Raw genomic sequence first — 20980 nt, 5'->3', positions numbered from 1 at the left:
AAAGTAATGTAAAGATTCTTTATCTGTGGTCTGTTTGGAATCACATGAAGACAACTACTACCTAAGAGAAATATGAGTTGTGTATCTACACTATCTACGCACTATCTACAGACCCGCGATGTTATTCTTAAAAAAGAAAAAAAAAAACTTGACTGAATTTAGGAACAGAAATGTCTTTTCCGTAATTAAACTTTATGTTGAATTTAGAAATTAGGAGAGACTAGAATGCTGAATTTTACTACATGAGGACATGAATTAACTTGAAAATAAAGCAATTCCTATTGGCAAGGGTGATAATGAGAGAACTACATACCTCCTGAGTTTATTTAAAAACCAGAAGCTCCCAGCTCAAGAGAACACATTTTATTACAGTGTGGGATTGAATTTGTCATGGTTCTCTATCTTACGTCTGACCAAAGACCTCATATATTTAAACAGATCTAACATCAACTGTAATACAATCATGTAGCATCAACTCCAAGGGTAACAACATAAACATACCGAATAAACTGAAAACTGGCTAACTGTAAGCAATTCCCCCAGTTAATCTTAGTAGCACTTTTAGGAAACACAGTCATGGTATATGTCTGTAAAATATCTTTCATTGTATTATTTCTGTAAAATTTATAATCATACAGTTAATATTTCAGTTTTAAGTTTCTTTATATGACATGCTACTTAAGGACTATAATTAAAAGGACACTTACATGAAAAATATAGGAAAAGTATAAAATGTCTTTTAGAAAATATTTATATGCTTAGAAACAATCTGAAATACATCTTACAGTAAGGTTACTCTAAGATTAAAGTTAAAAAATTACTTCAATAATATCCGGGGGGATTTGAAAGATTAAAGAGATAAAATTTTATGAAGATGCTTCACAGATCAGCAACTTCTCTAATATGTAAGCCAGTAAATTTGCTTTGGAAAAAGTACATGTTGATAAATCTTCCCAGATATGTTTTCTGTCGATTGATATGATAAGATGTATTTTAGTTAAAATTAGGATTGTCTGGAGTTTGGTGGATTTAATTATTTGTAATTACCCAGCTGTTGTCAGCCTGTGGCCATTTTATGACAGTGGTATCTACTATGTGGGTCAGGTTCAACTGTATATCTTCTCAAACACAGACTTAATGTGCTATTGATGAAACCATTACTAGAACCAAATTAAAGTCTGGGCTGATGTATTGGTCCACAGGGACCTGTCAGACATGAAAGGAGTAATTAGTATTCATTACTTCATACTCCACAACATTCCAATTATTAATGAACTTCAACTTTTGGACTATGCTGTATCTATCACAAGCGTCTTCCCAGACATTCGTTATCAGGAAGAATAAACTAATATTGGTTAAAAAAAAAAAAAGGCCTCTAAAACAAACAGAACTAAAATGAACAAAAACGCTATTGACGCTGGAAAATTTTGCAAGGGATGTGACTTTCAAGAGGATGCAAATGTTATCCCACCTGCGTGGGAGGGATGGGATGCGGTGAGGACGCGCTGGGTGAATACTCTGGCATTGCAACCCTTGTGGGTTGTGTCCCCCTCTTTTCCTTGTTTCCAATGCTACTGTGACTTTACAAGAGGAAGGGAATCATTTGCAGGCACAAAGGTAATGGCACGGACAGAACACAGAAGTGTAGAGACAGAAGGGAATAGGAAAAAAGTGAAATGTTCATCGGTGGACATGAGAATAGGATGTCCATTACACAATTTACGACCATGTAGGTCAGTCTGGGATGTGATCAAGGTAAAGTCAAAATTCTTCTGTTCCTGTTCTGATATTGCAAATGGGTATCTCTATTTTTAAAGCCCAATTGACCTTCTTCCATCAGTTTTCTTTCCCATTGTTTTCTTTTTATTTACTTCATCAGAAGAAAAATACTTCTTACATCAACCAATTTATTTTAATTTTGCATATCCCCTTCTGGTTTGCATATGTGTATATTTTTCAAAGTTTTCTTTTTTTTAGAGTTACATGAAGTCACAAGGAAGCATTTGCTTTGTTTAAACAGAAATCTTGTCAGGTGGAAATAATACTCTCACTAAAATATCAAACATTATTCCAAAGTACTTTTAAAGCTCTTGTAAACAAAACTAGTATCAAAATGTAGAGTGTCCTCAACTTTTTCCACTCAAAAATAAGAGGTGGCAAAAAAAAAAAAAAAGGATGTAGAATAGTTCCTCCTAGAAGCAGCAGCTAATAGGACTGAATATATAACTTGTCTGTATTCAAGAAAACACCAGAAGGGCACGAGTCCTGCCTTGGCTCTCCGAAAGCCTCCATAGTTCTTACACACTAGTGGTGAGCATGTGAGTTTGTACTAACACTTTGGAGAACAATTTGGCATTATGTTTTAAAGCTATTTGTGCACACACTCTACAACCTAACTCTTCTACCCCAGAATATAAACTCTGAGCACCTCCTGCTGTGTACACCTGTAGATGCATATATGGATGTTCAGTGTATTAATATGCATAGCAGCATGGCTTGTAATAACCAAAATGTCCTTCAATAACAATATTAAGTAAACTGAGGAACAGTTACACCACTGAATATTATGATGATGAAACAATTAAAGCTAAAAACAAGAATTCGGGTAAGTCTTAGATACGTAACAGTACAAAATTTGAGTCCCTTTATATACACAATGATGACACTTTTGTAAAGGCCCAACTCAAACAAAAATAAAGTATTGTAAATAAGTTTTGAAATGAGAACAAAATTTAGGATACTAGCTTTGGGAGAGAAGGCCCAATGGGGAATGAGAGGGGCACAAATGTGGCTTAAAGAATATCGTTAACCTTTTGATTCATAGTTTGAATGGAATTTATATATCTAATTTATTATTATGCTTTCTAACTTTTATATATTATGTATTTTATATGTACCAGCACTAACTAACACAATTTAAGTGACTAAAAGTCCCTCTTGTTCTTAGGAGTCAACTTAAAACACCAAAAGCTATGACCGATTCCTTGTTCACACATCCTACATCCAAAAAAACAATGTCTTACGTCAGGATCTCTGGCTTAGCATCTGATTCAAGCTCCCAATCACCCACATACTGTACTTATCACTGGTTCAAGATTCAAAGGAAATAATATACTTTGACTCCCTATTTGTGCTATGTTGTATTCTTTTCCTCATCACCAGGTAAGAAAACGTAAAGGCAGAAAAATGGCCTGAACGACTTACCCCAAATCACCAAACTAGAGGGTAGCGGACCAAGATCCGAACCAAATTTCATCTTCCTTCTTCTACCGCAATGCTAATTTCTAACAACCTCATGCTAGCACGTAAGCCCCAACTCAGAGCCTTAAAGTCTCTCTTGAAAATGCGCACACAGCTAGTTCAAGACCATGGATTGATCATGGTATTTACTTTCCCTCCTATGCCAAGTCCTATGGAAAAGATGGAAAAATATATGTTGAAAGAAAGAATAAATTCAAAATCATGTTGGAAAGAGAACGATGAGTGGAAGCAAAAAAAAAATGAATGAAAGAAATTGATGAACATCTCATGGAAAACATTAGCAAAAGTTAACAATAAACAATCCTTGGAAGGTTAATAAACATATCCTCATTAACAATCAAGGAAATATGAAACAAAGCAGCAATGAGATAAGGATTCTGTTATATGATGTAACTATTGGCTCTCGTTCATGATGCCTTATTTCCTATGTTCTGTGATTTTTGCCCGTGAACTCATATACCCTAGAATTATATCCTGTATGTCCTCTGAAGTCTGGGTACATAATTACAGACAGGATTTTTGTTTGTGTCTGCCAAGTACTTCAGGGTGTGACCAATCCAGCACCACTTAAAGTAAGTTATAGGTTTGAGTTTTTTAGGTCATCTAAGTAAAAATTTGTCTTAAACATTTATAAGAGAGACAGTTTCTGAACTCTCAGGGCACATTTTCCCACCTCTTCTCAGTGCCAAGGTACAGAAAAGGAAAGCACTCTTTTCTGCAGGGCTGGGTTTTGTTTAATTTTTGACAAATATACCCTTAAAATGAAGGCATGGCCCCTTGAGTCTCTAGGTTTATACAGCAATCTCTAGGCAGACTTCACACCCTCAACTGGATTGGTCCAGGCTCTAGGCATCCATCAAAACAGAAACCCATGGTCATCAGGTTTTAGCAGGTGCCCTTGAGAAGAAAACCAGCTTTGGTGTTCCTTGTCTAATCCAATTCCCGCTTTTTGGTTGCACTTTGTCAACCAAGTGCCAGAAGGTATGAATATTTTAACATATTTAGTTGTTTTTCAGCATTCACACATCTAATCTGCCCCATAATGCCAGAAATAAAAGTCTATGTTTTGATTATTTTTACTATTTTACTTTGGTTAACCATCTTTTTAAAGACAGATGTTTCTTATCCATCTAAGAGAACCTGCCATCTAATACAGATACAGGACTGAAAAAAAATGAACATATCATAAGAGGGACAGATAAAGGCAGAATGTCACAGTGGCCCAGTAGAGAATGGACTGTGGTTGGAAGGCAAAGAAAGTGGAAACTTAAAATTCCTATTTAATTAGTTAAATGGCAGTTGAATTCTGAATTAAGTGAATATTGGATTTGTAGAAAGACAAGGTAGGCAATATAGCACATCATAGGAGGGGGCAAGTAATCTGTGTGAATGAAGGGAATAAGAAGCATCAAACAGGTAAAGCATTTCATAGGCCTCAGAGCAGAGCTTCATTTCAATTTAATGTAACAGGCAACAGAGAATTCTTAATGGGTTCTTCAACAGGCCAGCAATAGAAGCAGTATTAGGGAAAGATTATTTTAACCACTCTCTGGGTTGGAAAGGAGTGAGCAGAGAGAGAATGTAAAGACATTACTCCATCCAGCAATAAGAAATGAAAGGTCTGAACTCATCGGAAGATATAGATTAAAAAAAAAATGAAACACGGATTCCAAAACATTGATGAGAAAATAAACAAGGTTTAGGGGAAATAAAGAGTAGGGAGAGTTATGATGGCCAAGTAGCATTCATAGGAATTCTACTGAAAGGGGGTAGTGCCTATTTATTTGGAAAGTCTTAAGAAATTATGATTCCACATATGTATGAAACTTCATATGGTCAAAGGGCTTTCAAGAGGACATTTAGTTGCTCGTTTAGTCCCCATTTTTCTCATCTGTGAAGTGATTGTGAAGTGATTGTGACCTCTGATCACATTGTAGAACATGTCCCTAAATAATCACATCTACGGGGGCACCTGGGTGGCTCAGCTGGTTAAGCGTCCAACTCTTGGTTTCAGCTCAGGTCATGATCTCATGGTCTTGGGATCGAGCCCACATAACACCAGGCTCCCCTGGCTCCCAGGCTCAAGGGAGAGTCTGCTTGAAGATTCTCTCCCTTTCCCCCTCCCCCTGTTCACGCAAAGGTGTGTGCGCTCTCTCAAAAATAAATAAATCTTAAAAAAAAAAAAAATCACATCTACCATGCTGGTTTAACTACCTCTTCATGTAGATATTCCCCGATCTACACAGTCAGCCAAGATCTCCTTGTGAAGCTCCATACTCACATGTCCACTGGCTTCTTAGACTTCCTGAGAATCTTAAAGTAGCACCTTCATCTTGGAAAGTCTAATAAGTGAAATCATTACCTCTTTCCTTACACGTACTCCGGTTGCTGTACCACAACTCTCCATAAATCACACCATCATTTAACCTGGCAGAAGAGTGGAAATAACCCTCGAAACTTCCTTTTTTCCCCTACCTACAAAATTCCATTAATGACCATGAACTGATGAAATTAACTCCTTGAGGGGTGCCTGGGTGGCTCAGTCTGTTGAGTGTCTGCCTTCAGCTCAGGTCATGATCCCTGAGTCCTGGGATGGAGTCCCACATTGGGCTCCTTTCTTGGCAGGGAGTCTCCTTCTCCCTCTGCCTGCCGCACCCCCTGCTTGTGCTCTCTCTCACTCTCTCTGGCAAATAAATAAATAAAATCTTAAAAAAAAAAAAAAGAAGTTAACTCCTTGAGAATTCTTTCGTTTGTCCTCTCCTGTCTTTCTAGTATCACTGCCTTAGTTTAGGGTCATAGCATGTCTCAACTGGATGACTCCAACTGTTTGCTAATTAGATCCTGGCCCCATAGCATGTCTCAACTGGATGACTCCAACTGTTTGCTAATTAGATCCTGGCCCCATAGACCATGGTCCATGTCCCTTCAATCAATACTTTACAATGCCAACAGCATGTCCCTTCAGAAACAAATCTGATTACATTACTCCTAGCAGGCTTAAGTGTCTTCACTAGCTTCCCCATTGACATGCTCATGATTCTCAAGTGAAAATACGGAGACTCCAGATTTGTTACTCCAGGAAGGCAAGGTCTTTTGGTGAAGTACCACTGCTGCTATTGTCAACTAATGTTACTGACAGGAACAGGCCCCTTTAGTGTGTTTACTGTGTTTCGTAGTGAAAGGAAAGAGAATTACCAACCTATAGGAAAAAGCCAACTTAGAAGTCATCTATGGGTACCCAGGACATCCACACTTTGGGGTTCCTGCCCATCTCTCAGGTCTCGCCTCACCCAAGCCTTACTGTCCTTTATGCCTTCCAACACAGGACTCTCCATTGATGTGGATCCTATTCACAGTCCTGCCCAAAGCTGTCAGGCTGTTTTCTGTTTTGCTATTTGTTATTAGTTTTCTCATTCCAAAATTCTCTTCTCCCACTTGTCTGTCTGACAAAGGCCCACTCATCTTTCCAGACTCCTATTAAATGTCAATATAACCGTATGTAATTTTTTTCACAATGTCTTTCCAAGTCTCCACTCTGGCAATGATGAATCCCTGCCACGTATACTTCTATCGTCACACCAACGGCACGGTATTTCTTCTGTTTACAGGTGTGCCTTTCCCCTAAGGAAATGGAGCTTCCTTAAAGGCAGGCTCTCTACCTTATCATACTTTGGATCTGCAGCCCCCAGTACAGTGCCTGGTAAACACAGAGCTCAGAGAAGTTTTATTAGTGACTGATACAGTATGTAAGGAGTCCACCAGCACTCAGATTCTCTGGAAAAAGATACTAAAAATATGTGCAAGGGAGAGGGAAGTGGGAAAAACTGGAGATACAGATATGATTTTACACTCATGTAAGTCATTGTTCCCACATGTATGAGTTTAGGAACTAGGATTGGTAACGTAATAACTGCATGTGATAAACACCACTTGTTATGTTCTTACATATCATTTTAAATTCTCTTGGTCGTTAAAAAAAATGCTGGAATGATAAGATCAGTACTATAAAGTCTAATAGAGAGTACCTATTCAGGAAATAATATAATTTGGAATAAGTTGTTTTAGACTGTTTGTGATAAAGCCTTGATGCTCTACATAAAATAATTTGTTTCTGAAGTATAAGACTTCTGGGACTCACAATAATATGTAACTATAGCCATCCTGAAGAAAAATCATGACTCAAATTTATTAGTCTCTGGAAATTTTAAATTTATATATATATATATATGCACATGTATACTTATAATTATTTTATTTATATTCATTATATATTATTCATATTATATATTTAAACATGTAATATAAAATTATGTATTTATTTTATATTTATATTATGTATTACTTATATATTTAAATACATATATAATATATAAAATATAACTATATATAAAATCATTTATAATCATATTTATAATTATATTTATTACATATTTATATATTTTTTGTTTTATTATATATTAGTTATATATCTAAATACATGTATACAAAATATAAAAATAAATAAAATGTTATATGTTTATAATATTTTTAAATGATATAAATAGAGAGAGAAAGAGTGATAGAGAAAGAGAGAGAGAGAGAGAGAATCACCAAATTTCTTACACCTAAATTGTGTTAGTAAAGGTCCAAGTTAAAGCTAGAGAATGTGTATTTCACGGACAAAAAATTTTAGGTCTTTCTAATAGAGTCAAAACCTTAATAACAAAGATTTCACTTCAGTGACATTCACGATTTTACACTATATTTTTAACGCATCAGACACAGCTACAATTATATTCATGTCAGAGTTGCAGTTTGTAAGTAGCTTATTAAATTTTTCTAAATGCATGGCTGGGTAAATTTTGGCTTATTAAACAATTATAAGTTGTCAGTCACTGTAAATGGATTTCCTTGTATAATAAATATTATACTAAGCTGTTAGGGACTCTTTAAAAACCAGAAGTTAGGTATCCTTTTGTAGACCTATTTCCATTAAAAATTGACAAGAATGAACTGGTGGTGAGAAAAGAGACCGTTAGCTCTGAGGCAGAGACTGGGTGTCAAATAAGGGTGCTGGAGAAATTTTGAAATCGTATCTCTTTGAAGGAAAAAACCCACACAAGAGGAGAAGGAAACCCAGTGAATTAAGTCTAGCAAGTGTTGGTTTCGTGAGTGAAGGGGCACAGAGAGTGTACGGCATATGCCACAACCCCTGTGAGCCCGCAGAGGCTTGGTCAGAGACATACTTGCTGCTTGTAACCTTTCACACATTTATAGAAAGGGCTAGGAGGACTCCTTGGAAATGGCTTCTGGGCCTCTGGGAGAATGCCCTGGAGAGTCTGGTGTCCAGGGGAATGGCAGCTATCTGGAACATCACACAGAGCTCACGGGGCCCGTTCTTTCTTGTTGGTGGTACCGCTGCTGGTATGGGAATGATTTTAGGGGTCCGCTAATGAAGTTCTAAAAAATATACTATCTACATATTGCAAGTGTATTAGAAAAAAGAGAACCAGCACAGTAAACCCCTCATTTTGTGTATGCCATTACTCTGGATGAAGCTGAGTTAAACCAAAAACATTAGTGGGCTTAGAAGTGTTCTAAAGAAAAATATGAAGTAAATAAGGATACAAAAGATACACAGTATAGGTAAACACACTAAAGCCATTTTGCGAAGTCTTAAACTTCGTTGGTATGAACTGATAAAGGAGCAGCTACTCGTGCATTTGTGACAATGCATTTTCTGGTTTATAAATCAGGGACTGGATAACATGAGTCTAAATCTACCAAAGAAATAGTCTGTAAGTCTGCATCATGTTGAGGTTGCTTCTCTCTTGGAATGGAGGTGCCACGGAATGGAAACTCAGAAACCTCATCAAGAAGATTCCAATGGACTGCGCTGATTTCAAGGCTAACAGGAGCTGCTGATCACATTCATATGCAGCACAAAATATAGGTGAAAAAATCAAGAATACTTACTTTCCTTTTTTAATTGTGTTTCTGCCAAGCAGTGGATCAAGGACTGGATCTATTGTTTCCCCCAGATTTTCGACTAAGATGACATCTCCAAAGGCCAAAGCAGTTTCAATGGCATTCAAAAACCTTAAAATTCAATCAGAATTAAGATAAATAAGCCCAGCAAAAATGTTCAAAATTATTTATATTAAATTATATTTGATTTAATACATTTTTTTAACGAGACAGACTAACTTAGAGAAAACTGTTTCATAAACTATTCACCTAGATTACACAGAAATTCATGATAAGATTTTGAGATGAATTACACAGTGATATTTTCCAAGTGAAATTCAAGAGTATGAGTAAGTCCATGTGTAAATTAGTTCTTTTGACAATAACCGTGGTTGAGACAAATGTAACTTACCCAAACATCATAAATTTAAATTCATTTAACAGGTCCTTTTTTTGATTAAAAAAAAATTCAAAATACATTAAAAGTCTTGTGGTTTTGTCAAACATTCCTTTTTTTTAAACCTTTAAGTTCAGTCATGACAAGTGGCATATTATCACTATATTTCATTCGCCCTCTCCAAAAATAGGCTCTCCCCCTCAAAAATAATTTTCCCCAAGTATTCAGATAAGCAAGGAGTACATTTATCTGTGCAGTGGCAGAAATTCTTTATTTCGTTTTATATGTGAGAAGATAATGAAAGGATCAAATCAAATACCAGTAAGTCTAAAATTATTCAATATTAACTGAAGACCAGCTACGTCCAAGACAACTTTATTTATCAGACAGTATTGTCATGAGGACCCAATGACACAAAGTCTCAGAAGAGACTGAGTTCTCAAAGGTGATATATAAAACTCAACTAAGAGATTATCTTCAGGCATTCAGCGCTGGGGCTTGCAGCTGTGCTAAAATCCTACAATAGGCCAGGTACATATTCAGGAATAGGATTCTGGTCTGCTGACCATTCTTGGGTTGCCGTATGCCAAATGCCCTAAAGGATTACAGTCCCTCCTATTCCATTTTTGGCCTTAGGAAACCCACCTATTTTTCCACTCAGGGGCAGTGTTTGTTCTCATCTTCAACCTCATTTCATCTTCAGGTCAGTGGATGCCACCTAACAGAAACGCCCTTTCAAAAAATATTTTATGTGAAACCTGAGCAAGCAGATAGACAAGGAGTGCCAGAGCGTCGCATGTAACAGAGAACGCTAGCAAACGCCGGGACCTTGTAAAAATCGGACCCAGTTCACAGCAGCTCAATAGAAAGTCAATCCTTCCGATTTCACATACCCTTTCTGGCCCAAATGTGTGACTTTCAGCTCTGTTCCGTACTTATTCTTGATCCACTTAATTCCCTGCTGTTGGGGATCTATCATCAGGGGCCAGCGCTCACAGTGTGTCAGGATAGTGGCATTTTCGGTGGACATTCTGTCACTGGGCAGCCCCTCGTTATTCCAGGTGGCAATGGTAGCATCATCCGTCAACATGGCAATCGAGTCCAGGCCTTCGGTTATTGGGATGGAAACCTTGAAAATCAGAGTTGAATGCAGTCAGCTGTCAGTGTGGCAAAGCAAAAGACTCCGCATGACAGACCAGAAAACAAGAGACCAAAGCCAAGACAACACATGCCGACTCTCTCCGCGCTCTCAGAAGCCAAAATGAAACTCTCATCGTGAGGTACAATTTGACCCTATAAGCGGGGTATTTACCTCTCCAAATTCTGTCAAATGCAGTATTCAACATCTGGTTTATTATTTTTTTTAAATTTTTTAGATTTTATTTGGGAGAGACAAAGATAGTGAGATAGAGCAAAAGTGGGGAGGAGAGGGAGAAGCAGGCTCCCCGCAGAGCAAGGAGCCCGACGCAGGACTCAATCCCAGGATCCCGGGATCTTGACCTGAGCCAAAGGCAGACGCTTAACTGACTGAGCCACCCAGGAGCCCACATCTGGTTTATTATTGCGTCTCACTTCAAGTGAAAGAGACAGGGCCCTGTGCAGACATCGACGGCTGCTCCCCCAATGGGGGGCGGGGAGGACTTAGACACCAGGAGGGACCACAGGACAACAGAAAGGTACTTGCTGCAGGGGGTCATCACCCCACACGAGCAATGCTCAAGCGCAATACCTTGCTCAGGCGATTCATCCTGTAGCACAGGCCAACACTATGAAGAGAGGACTTTTCTTCTGTGGATAAGTTAATGGAATGTATTCAGCCGGCGGCAACTCCATCAGCTCGCTGGCTGTGCCCAGGAACAGACTGCAGCCTCGTGTGCCCGAGCATGAGCGGGAGTGGGGGTGGGGTGGGGAGGGAGGGGCAGAGAGCAGAGGGAGAGGGAGAGAAGCAAACTCCCCGCTCAGTGCAGAGCCCTATGCGGGGGGCTTGATCTCACAACCCTGAAATCGTGACCTGAGCTGAAATCAGAAGTCAGATGCTCAGAACTGACTGAGCCACCCAGGTGCCCCCAAAACCCGTTTTAAAGAGTAAGGAGCATTCTTTACAAAAGTGGACTTTACAAAAAATACACGAGATTATAGCAAGGAATTTATTAAGGAATTTATTCATTTGGTCATCCATCACCCAATATTTATGGAGCACCTCCTATGTAATAAACACCGTCTGGCAGCTGGGTGGGGGCTGACATGGAAACATGCCTCTATAAGACAGTAAGAGCCCTACTTAGCGTGGGCCAGGGGGATGTAGCAGCAGCTGGAGTCAAGACTTAGGGGTTGGCCAGGGATCTTCAGCAAAGAAAATGCTGGAAGAATTCTTACAGGAGGGCTGCGATGCAATTTGATATCAATAAATCTAGGGAAAATAGCATAACAGTCCCATTGTCTCTGACCACAACGTTATCTTAGAAATACACTCTATCACCTACTGATATGAGCAGCGAGCCTTGGTATTAACACACAATTTTCTTAAAGACACAAGAAAATTGGTATCTTTTAGAATATGCATCCTCCTATTAGCAAGGGATCTGTGGCTTTAACTTCTTACCTTCTACTTAATGCAAACAGCTTGGAACAACCGGAGGCTTGAAATAACTTTAATTTCTGATGCAAAAAGGAGTAAGAGACAGTATACATGTAGATCTTGTGTCCGAATTAGACAGTTTGAATTGTTTGAGCCGCTACCGGGGACACCTCTGACCACCTTTGTCTCCTTCCCTCCCACCTAAGTTCAAAGAGCCTTACTTCTCCTATCTGATGGTCATTCTTCTACCTCTATTCTGGAGCCCATGCCCTTCCCATTTCTGGTGGCTCATCCCTCTTCACCCTTTTATCCTCCACAATTCCTTTTCCTTTTCTTCTCCTCTTGAAGCAAAGAAACATGCTCCTGGTCTCATTCACACTGAAAAACCAACACTGCACGTAGCTCCATGTCTAACTAGGCACACGGCTTACCTCCTTCCCATCACAGGCAAATTCCTCCAAGAATAATCTGCCTTTTCCTTCTACTTCCTCACCTCCCACTTACTGTGTAACTCCGTGCAATCTGGCCTCTGGCTTGTCACAGCTTCGTGGTCACAGAAGACCTTCACATTTCCCTATGTGAGGACACTATCAGTTCTCAGCTCCTCTCTCCAAGTCTCTGGGGCTCTGACCATTCTCATGTTTATACTCTGGTCTCCCATGTCACCACGTTTGCCAGAGGTGGTCTCCAATCTTCGCTCCTTCTTCATCTTTCTCTACTTCCCAGCGCTGAGTCATTTCCCTTTACTCTAAAGTTCCTCTGATGTGATCTCATCCAAGGGCAGTTCTAACAACTCCCTACACATCAGTGACTCCCAAATCTGACTCTCCACCCAGTAACGCTCTTATCCAGCTCCCTACTGGTCACGGACACTTGAATGCTTCCGAGACACTGGGCAGTCATCTTTCTGTTATCTTCATCTTTTCTCCAAAACCAATTTTCATCTCCAGGAATGGCACCTGCACCTACTTACTATCTCCCCATCACTCCCATGTGCAAGCCAAAACTTTGTTTTACCAGTGCTTCCTCCTGGCCTCCTCTGGTATCACTCCCCGGCTGGCCGGGTCCGCTGCCATCACTTTGTTCAGCTCACCGTCTTCCAAACAGCCATCATAACACGTGGCCTCAGTAACAGTGGTCTCTTCCCCGTCAAGTCACTGTTTCTTCTGTGCCCACTGTCAGCTTTCGAATGTGTAATTCTGACCACAGACCTACCTAAAATCCTTCAATGACTCCCGATGCTTATGATAAAATTCAAACTCTGTTTCTCAGTTTATAATATGGGGGCTATAATGCGGCTCCTTGCTAATTCTGTCATGTTCATCTGTATTTTCCAGTCTATAATGATATACCAGAGTATTTACATTTTTTAAAGCTTACTTAACATTCTAATACTTAAATCACTTGGAACTCTTTTTATTTGCTATGAAGCTGAGAAGGAGAGGGCTAACCTGTTGTTTTGTCCAAAAGGTTGGTTAGCAGTTCAATCACCTTTCATTGAAAAATCCATTACTTCCCCCAGTGATGTGCAATGTATATTTAAGCATATATTCCTTTATTTTAGAATATATAGTGATAGTCTGGTAGTTCTTCAAAGGATTAAACATAGAGTTACCATGCAGCCTAAAAAAATAAAACTCACTCCTGTGTATATACCAAAGGGAAATCAAATATGTCCACGCAAAAACCTCTATACAAAAAATTCTAATGTTCACAGCAGTCTTTTTCATAATAACCAAAAAGGAGAAACAACCCAAATGCCCATCAACTGATGAATGTGTAAATAAAATGTGGCACATTCATGTAATAGAATATAATTAAGGCTTAACAAGTAATGAAATCCTGATACAGGTTACGCGTCATGGATGAACCTGGAAAACATGTCAAGTAAAAAGTCAGGCATCAAACGCCGCACATTGTGTGAGTTCATTTGTAGGAAGTGTTCACAACAGGCAAATCTCTAGAGACATAAATTAGACGGTGATTGTCTAAGCCTGAAGAGGATGGGGTGATTGGAGCTAATGGACATGGGGTGATGAAAATGTTCTACAATGGACTGTGATGATGGTTGTACAACTCTCGGAATACACTAAACACTACTGAAATGGATACTTTAAGTGGGTGAATTGCATGGTATGTAACTGACACCTCAATGAAAAGATATACTGAGCATCTACAATGTTCCAGGTGCCATTCCAGGACAGAGTAGTTAACAAAACATACAAAATCCTTGCTCCATGGATCTTACACCATAGCTGAGGGACGGGAAAGCTATTAACCACAGCAAATGAATAAATGAAATAACATATTAGAAAGTGATAAACGTTATGGTGAAAAAAATGGAGTGGGATGAAGCATGCTGAGGGATGGAACTTACAATTCTATCTAGAGATACGAAGGTGTTATTTGAACAAAGACCTGATCGACGGGAATGAGGTACTTTTATGTCCTGAGAGAAGACTTTAAGACAGAGATAACAGCTTGTGCAGAGGGCCTGCGGTCAGAACGTACCTGGTATATTCAAGAAAGGTGGCCCATGTGACTGCAGCAGAGCAGTGAGGAAAGAGTAATAGGAAGTGAGATAAAAAGAGTAAGGGGCAAAATCACAGAGGGTTTTGTAAGACTTTGTAGGATTTCTAGCTTTTGCTTGGAGTGCAGTGGGGAGTCATCAGAGGGATTTTCAAAGAAAATTCACTTTACCTGACCTGCACTTGAGATCAGATTTTGGAGAGAAGCAACAAATGCAGCAACAGGGAAACTGGTTAGGATATTTCTGCAGTTATTTAAGAGAGGGATGATAGCTTGGTCCAGGATGGGAGCAGTGAAGGTGGTGAAAACTGGTCAGATTCTGAATAGATTTTGAAGGTGTAGCCTACAGAATTTCCTAGATGGAGTGGATATGAGTGTCAGAGGGAAGAGTCACATCAAGGTGACTCCAAGGTTTTTGGCCCAACAGAAGGATCGAGCTGCCATTCAACAAGTTGGGAATACCTGGGTAGAAGGAGCTTTGCGGGGAAGGTCAGGATTTCGGTTTGGATGTGCTGTATGTGAGACATCTTTCAGACACAGGAGTGAAGATGCCAGGTCTGAGCCACTGATATACTTTTGCAAATTACTGATGTGCAGGTGACATTTAAAGCCACGAACCTGATGAAAAGCAGCTCAAAGATTAAAGGCCGGGCATTTCACCATTAAGGTTGGGGAGAAGAGGAAAAATGTAACGAAGTCCAAGAAGGATTGGTCAGTGAGGTGGAAGGAAGATGGGGAAAGGGGAGGTCTTAGAATCAAGTAAAGAAGGTACTGATGCAAAGATGGAGTGATCGATTGCATCAGATGCAGCCAAGAGTCAAGCATGATGAGAATGGAAAACAAACCGCTAGACTTAGCAACATGGAAGCAAAATTGCCCCAGAGGGGTCTTGGTGCAGTGGTGGGGACAAAAGCCTGTCCAGAGTGACTCAGAAAATGGAGGGAGGATGTGGTGACAGGGACTACAGATGACTCTTCTGAAGTGTTTGCTGTAGATGAGCAGTGAAATGGAAGAGTAGCTCGAAGGCTGGGAAGGTTCAAGAGAAATTTGTTGGGTGTATTTGGTTTAATGGGAGAAATAACTACATATGTGAATGCTGGTAGCAATGATCTAGTAATGAATCAGTAGGGAGGGAAAAATTGGTGAGAGGGGAGAACTGCTCTGGAATTATCCCCGAGGAAGGGAAAGGGGATGGGAACGAGTATAAACCCAGAAGATCACCCTCAGATACAAGCATCAGCTGTTCCTCTTACAGCATCAGGAGGGAAGACACAGTATGAGCACAGATATTGTAGGGGACGTACGTTTGTGGGAGTTTATACGCTATTACATATTAAATAGATCGAATCTCTCTCGACACCCTCGATGGCTTCTGAACTTGATTCTAGTTTTCTCTTTCCCCTGCAGAACCACCTTGTTGTAATTATTATAGTTTTAGAACACATTTTACTATCTTGAAGGGCAAGTGCTTTCTTAGTGTTCTATTCCAAAATTATCTTGGTGTTCTCAAAAACATACTCTTCCGACAAACTTCAGAATCACTCGGTCAAGTAAAAATATAACTTCTCACTGGAGTTTTGACTTGAACTGAGCTAAATTTATTTACTAAATTGGGGAGAATCAATCATTTAGAATATGAAGTCTTCATTTCTAGGAAGTAGTAAGGATGGCTGACTTGCTTTATAAAAATGTTCCGTCCAAGGTCACCCTACCTATGTCAACAGGTCATTAATAAATGACATGCTTGGTTTGCAGGTTTTAAAAATCACAACAACCATAGTCACTTGCTGACTGGTTAACTCACAAACCATCTGAATCCCCAGGATACCTGAGCCAAACCAACAAGCCAGAGACACTTAGGGCACTTATAGGCAAGTGGAGCTCTAGAAAACACCGTAATATAATGGGGAGAAATAACAACAGAGGCTTCTTGAGAGGACAGGACAAAGAAACATCTCTGGAGGAAAATTAATTTAAAAATTAACACTATTAAGTGATTTTAGCTCCTCTTGGCCCCTGGCACAGGTTTCACACAGATGTGATCATCTTCCCACTTCGCTGTGACTGGATCTAGAAGTAGGCAAGGTTAACTAGCTCAGAAACTGGAACCCTCTTTCCATAAGGACAGGCCTCTGTTAGGTCTTATGGGGTACGTCCTGCCTGGTGTCTTAGAGACCGAGAAGACTCTTCCAAAGGAACGTCATTCATATAACTTGGGACCCTGTTCTTCCTTTAGCATAGGTATGCCCAGACAGAAGCCGAAGAGTAAGCTGCTCCCATCTTAGGGCCTGCTTCTCAGTTTGCACAGTGCCTGTGCGCTCAAGAGGGCGGGAGAGAGACGGGGATTACGGGAAACAGGCATGAGGCTCCCTGAGGACAGCTGCAGGGCCACAGGCATGCCAGGCCCACGGTTAAAATGACTATGTGTTCAGCATATAGCATCAGAGAGGTGCTATTTTGCTCTGGGGATAAGTTTAGCATGTTCAGACGTTTTGGATAAGTCAATCAATTCTATTGTTTTATTTGTACGACTTCTTCAAAACAAGATTTTATTTAATGTTTGGGCTTTTAAGTTAGTGGGAAAATACACATGGGTTGACAGGAAACCTCCTAGAAACACACACACTAAATAATGCTCTATCAGCGATTCAAGACCGATTTTAAAATTAAATTTGAGAAGGCACGATTTAAACTTAAACACTGTAAAATGACTAGTACCTGAAGTTCCCACTGTCAGGACTATGACATGCCCGAAAGTGAAGAGGAACTGTAGCAATGAGAAGACAAGGTGAAGTTCAATAGTTTGGACAGATCAAGAAGAAGGTGAATTTCCCTATAATTTTGGAAACAATGAGAAAGCTTTGTGGATGATGGAGAATGCAGAGGGGACCATGCAAGAGGACAAATGTCAATCTAAAGTAGGCACGGGGTGACCCGGGCAAAGACACCCATACAGAGGACTGAAGTCTGGTGAAGGCAAAACTGAGAAAAAGGGCCTGAGCAGAGTCAGGTAGCTGATACCCTGAAGCTCACGACACAGTCAGAGTTGGATGGTATCAGCAGAATGCTTTATCTTCTTACGTAAAAGCTACATTAGGGCAGAAATACTTAAAGAGAAGCCTTGCACTTTCGGGGAGTAAGAGAGATAACCACCTTTTAAAAATCCTCGATATTACAAATGTTTGATACCAAAGGTATGTTAAATCATTACAAAAGGATTGTTCTTTTAAAATTATCAATTATGGAATGCCTTTAATAGTGAATTTTCCCTCCATCATTTCATTTCATCTGCACGAGCGCACAGACATGTATTTATGTCATGAAAACAACTATTGTGAAAACTGAGGCATTATTACCAACGTAGAACGTTAATATACCCAGAGATGTAACGATATCTTAAGGGCTTCTGTCAACTGAGCTGACACAGTGTCGCAGAGCAAACAGGGGCGTGGAAATCAGGAAGTCAGACTTCCTCTTCTATAGGACCTTAGTCACTTAGACTTCCATGACTCAGTTTTCTCTTTTATACAAGGACGATCATGAACTAGATGATTTTATATCTTCCAAATCTGTGATTTCACTTTGCTCGTGGGTTTGGATTTTTAGATTTAGGAGGAGTTATTTTTATACTTGCATACAAAATGCTCACTTTTTATCTGAAAGTAGGTGTGAAAAAAAAAGTCTTTAACAAATAACCCATGTCAGGAAGAAAACAAAACTTCATGTTATACCATAACAATATAACAATAACTATAACAACCCCAATTTGATTTCAGTTATCAGTTTTGTTAAAAGCAGTTTTGCAATTGTATCACTACAGTGTATACAGTACACTCGTACGGTATACACTGTATATACAGTATACAGTATATACAGTATATATTTACACTACGATTCCTTATACAGTATATAAATATATACACTGAATATACAGTATACTGTATAAGGAATCGTAGTATAAAAAATAATTTATTACTTTTCATCTCTCTGGTGAAACCATCATTTAAACAAGAAACACTGTGACACACAAGAAATGTCTTTGTCCTATGAGAATTTCCAGTCAGAGAGTCATGGTAGAGGTACCAAAGAGCCTGGTATACAGACTGTTTTTTCTACTGAAATGCCAAGATGATGTTTCCAAATGCTGCCAAGGTAAGGAAGTGAGCTTACCTTGTGCTGGAGAAAGGGAACCCACTTGCAGTCTACCAGTTCCTGGCGATACGGTCTTGTAAAGGATCCAACGTAAGACACAAAGGCTGCCGTAAGGAGAACATCTCCACAGAGGGTCTTCTCTTGAGCTTCAAACGATTTAATAGACTGACCCCAGCGAATCTTCTCTGACTGAAAGGCAAAATTACTCAGATGTAATTGCAGGGTGAACACCAGCTAAAGAAATGCTTAATAAATATGACCACCTTACAGCTCCGTCTTAGTGTACATCCTTCTGCAAAGCCTTTAGAAGGAACAGAACTGGACTGCATGGCTATCATCATCTTTCTTACGTTTGAAACCCATCATTAGGAAGTGCAGTTTACTGCAGTATGGCATTAGATCTTTCATGTCTCCTTGTTGGATGCCCTCTTTCTTCAAAAGCTGACAGTCACTTTCCCATCCCTCTGAGAGTGGAGGACCAAGAGCTTCGGCCAAGCCTGAGTGATATTAGAATTTTTAATGGCAGCTTGGCGGCTCTGCCTTCCTCCCACTTTGCAGCAATGGTAACTGTACTGCCCTAGACAAATGTCATTTTAAACATACTGGCTATCAGCTGATTATAGACAAAGGAAAAATGACCACCACCACTCACATCAACTAATTAAAATGCAAAGCTTTAAGAGCTACCTATCCTGGATTCTATTAAAGAATAATGCTGGTAGTTACTAAACTCACTCTATCAGTGGAAGAACTTATAGCCTACGTAAAAAAAAAAAAAAAAAAAAAGATATCAGGAGGGTTTCACTAGGCTTGAAGACAATACACTCAAAGAATGCTGTTGAAGTCCTTCTATCTAGTTGGATGGCCATTTAAAATCTGATTTCCGGGACACCTGGGTGGCTCAGATGGTTGAACGTCTGCCTTCGGCTCAGGTCATGATCCCAGGGTCCTGAGATCGAGCCCCGCATTGGGCTCCTGGCTCAGCGGGGAGTCTGCTTCTCCCTCTCCCTCTGCCTCTCCCCCTGCTCATGCCCTCTGTGTATCTGTGTCTCATATGAATAAGTAAAATCTTTAAAAAAAAAAAAAAAATCTGATTTCCAGGTTAAGTATGTGGAGGCCTTAATATTGGATTTAAATAAAACTGCAATAAATGTCTATGGATTGTCTGAAGGACAACTCACTAACTCACCGTTTGATGCATGCTAAAATTAGTTATCACATTCTAAGAACATGCAAATTAATAGGTACTGAAAAAAATCAGCAATCTGATAGTCCAAGCAAAGAAGAACCCTGTGGAATTTAGCTCTGCTTGTGAAAGAAGAGAGACAGCACAGAAAGCAAAAATAATGTATGTCATAAGAGACTGGAATGCCAGTTCCCTGCAAGCCACCATAATAACCATAATAACCACCAACACGGAGGTTGTGAAATTAGCAAGTGAGAATGGTTATCAAAGCTATTTTAAGATTGTCTCTTTGCTTTGCTTGATAAAGATCACCTCAAGTTAGCCATACAAACACTAAGGAACTTCACAACTCTTTAGCCCTCGTTAGAGAATTCATTACTCTCCCTCCTCAGCTACCAACCATATATCCATTAATTTTGAAGAGAAATTTCTCATTTGCCTTTCCTCCATCTTTGTTGTCTTTGGATAGTAAATGATAAACAATAAAGTGCACCCACCTCATTCTCCAAAACAGCTTTGAAATTTGAAGATTTACTAAACACAGACTTATCAGCTATTGAAATCGTCAATAATTTCACTATACCACCCACGCAACATAAATCATTACTGACATTGGCTAACAAGGGTTTAAGAGTTGGAACATGTCCTGTAATAAATTTCTAGACAGTTAAAAATCACTATAATTTTATTCTAATGCATTATAGATTGCCTGTAATGTCATCCTGGCTGGGGTGACCCATTTCTAATTTTGAACAGCTGTTCAGCTCAGGAGTTAGTTAATGATTAAATATAAATTGCCTGATTTATTAGTCTGAATGGTTGAGACTATAGCTTCCAGGTCAATGCTATATAGACAAAATCATCAGTCTTGATGCTTTTCAGAAGTTAACTGTCTCCTGTTCTAGTCAGAAAGAATTTATTCTCAAAGGAA

The 20980-nt window shown here is 39.4% G+C and overlaps 1 protein-coding gene across 1 annotated transcript in view; it reads right to left on the bottom strand.

The window, feature by feature from the left end:
- Window positions 1–20980, bottom strand: part of DNAH11 (dynein axonemal heavy chain 11) — a 321003-nt gene that overhangs the window by 59615 nt on the left and 240408 nt on the right. The window contains exons 63-65 of the mRNA XM_088018617.1: window positions 18882–19052; window positions 10498–10733; window positions 9217–9339 (exon numbers count right to left, since the gene is read on the bottom strand). Of these exons, the coding sequence (XP_087874743.1) occupies window positions 9217–9339; window positions 10498–10733; window positions 18882–19052 (530 nt within the window). The remainder of the gene's footprint in view (window positions 1–9216; window positions 9340–10497; window positions 10734–18881; window positions 19053–20980) is intronic.

Source organism: Eumetopias jubatus, unplaced genomic scaffold (assembly GCF_037043125.1).
Source record: "Eumetopias jubatus isolate StellerSeaLion01/CBP00866 unplaced genomic scaffold, mEumJub1_p1.0 scaffold_14, whole genome shotgun sequence".
NCBI classification, from domain to species: Eukaryota; Metazoa; Chordata; class Mammalia; order Carnivora; family Otariidae; genus Eumetopias; species Eumetopias jubatus.
The sequence above is the reverse complement of the archived record's forward strand: the minus strand, read 5'-3'. Positions and strand labels throughout refer to the sequence as shown.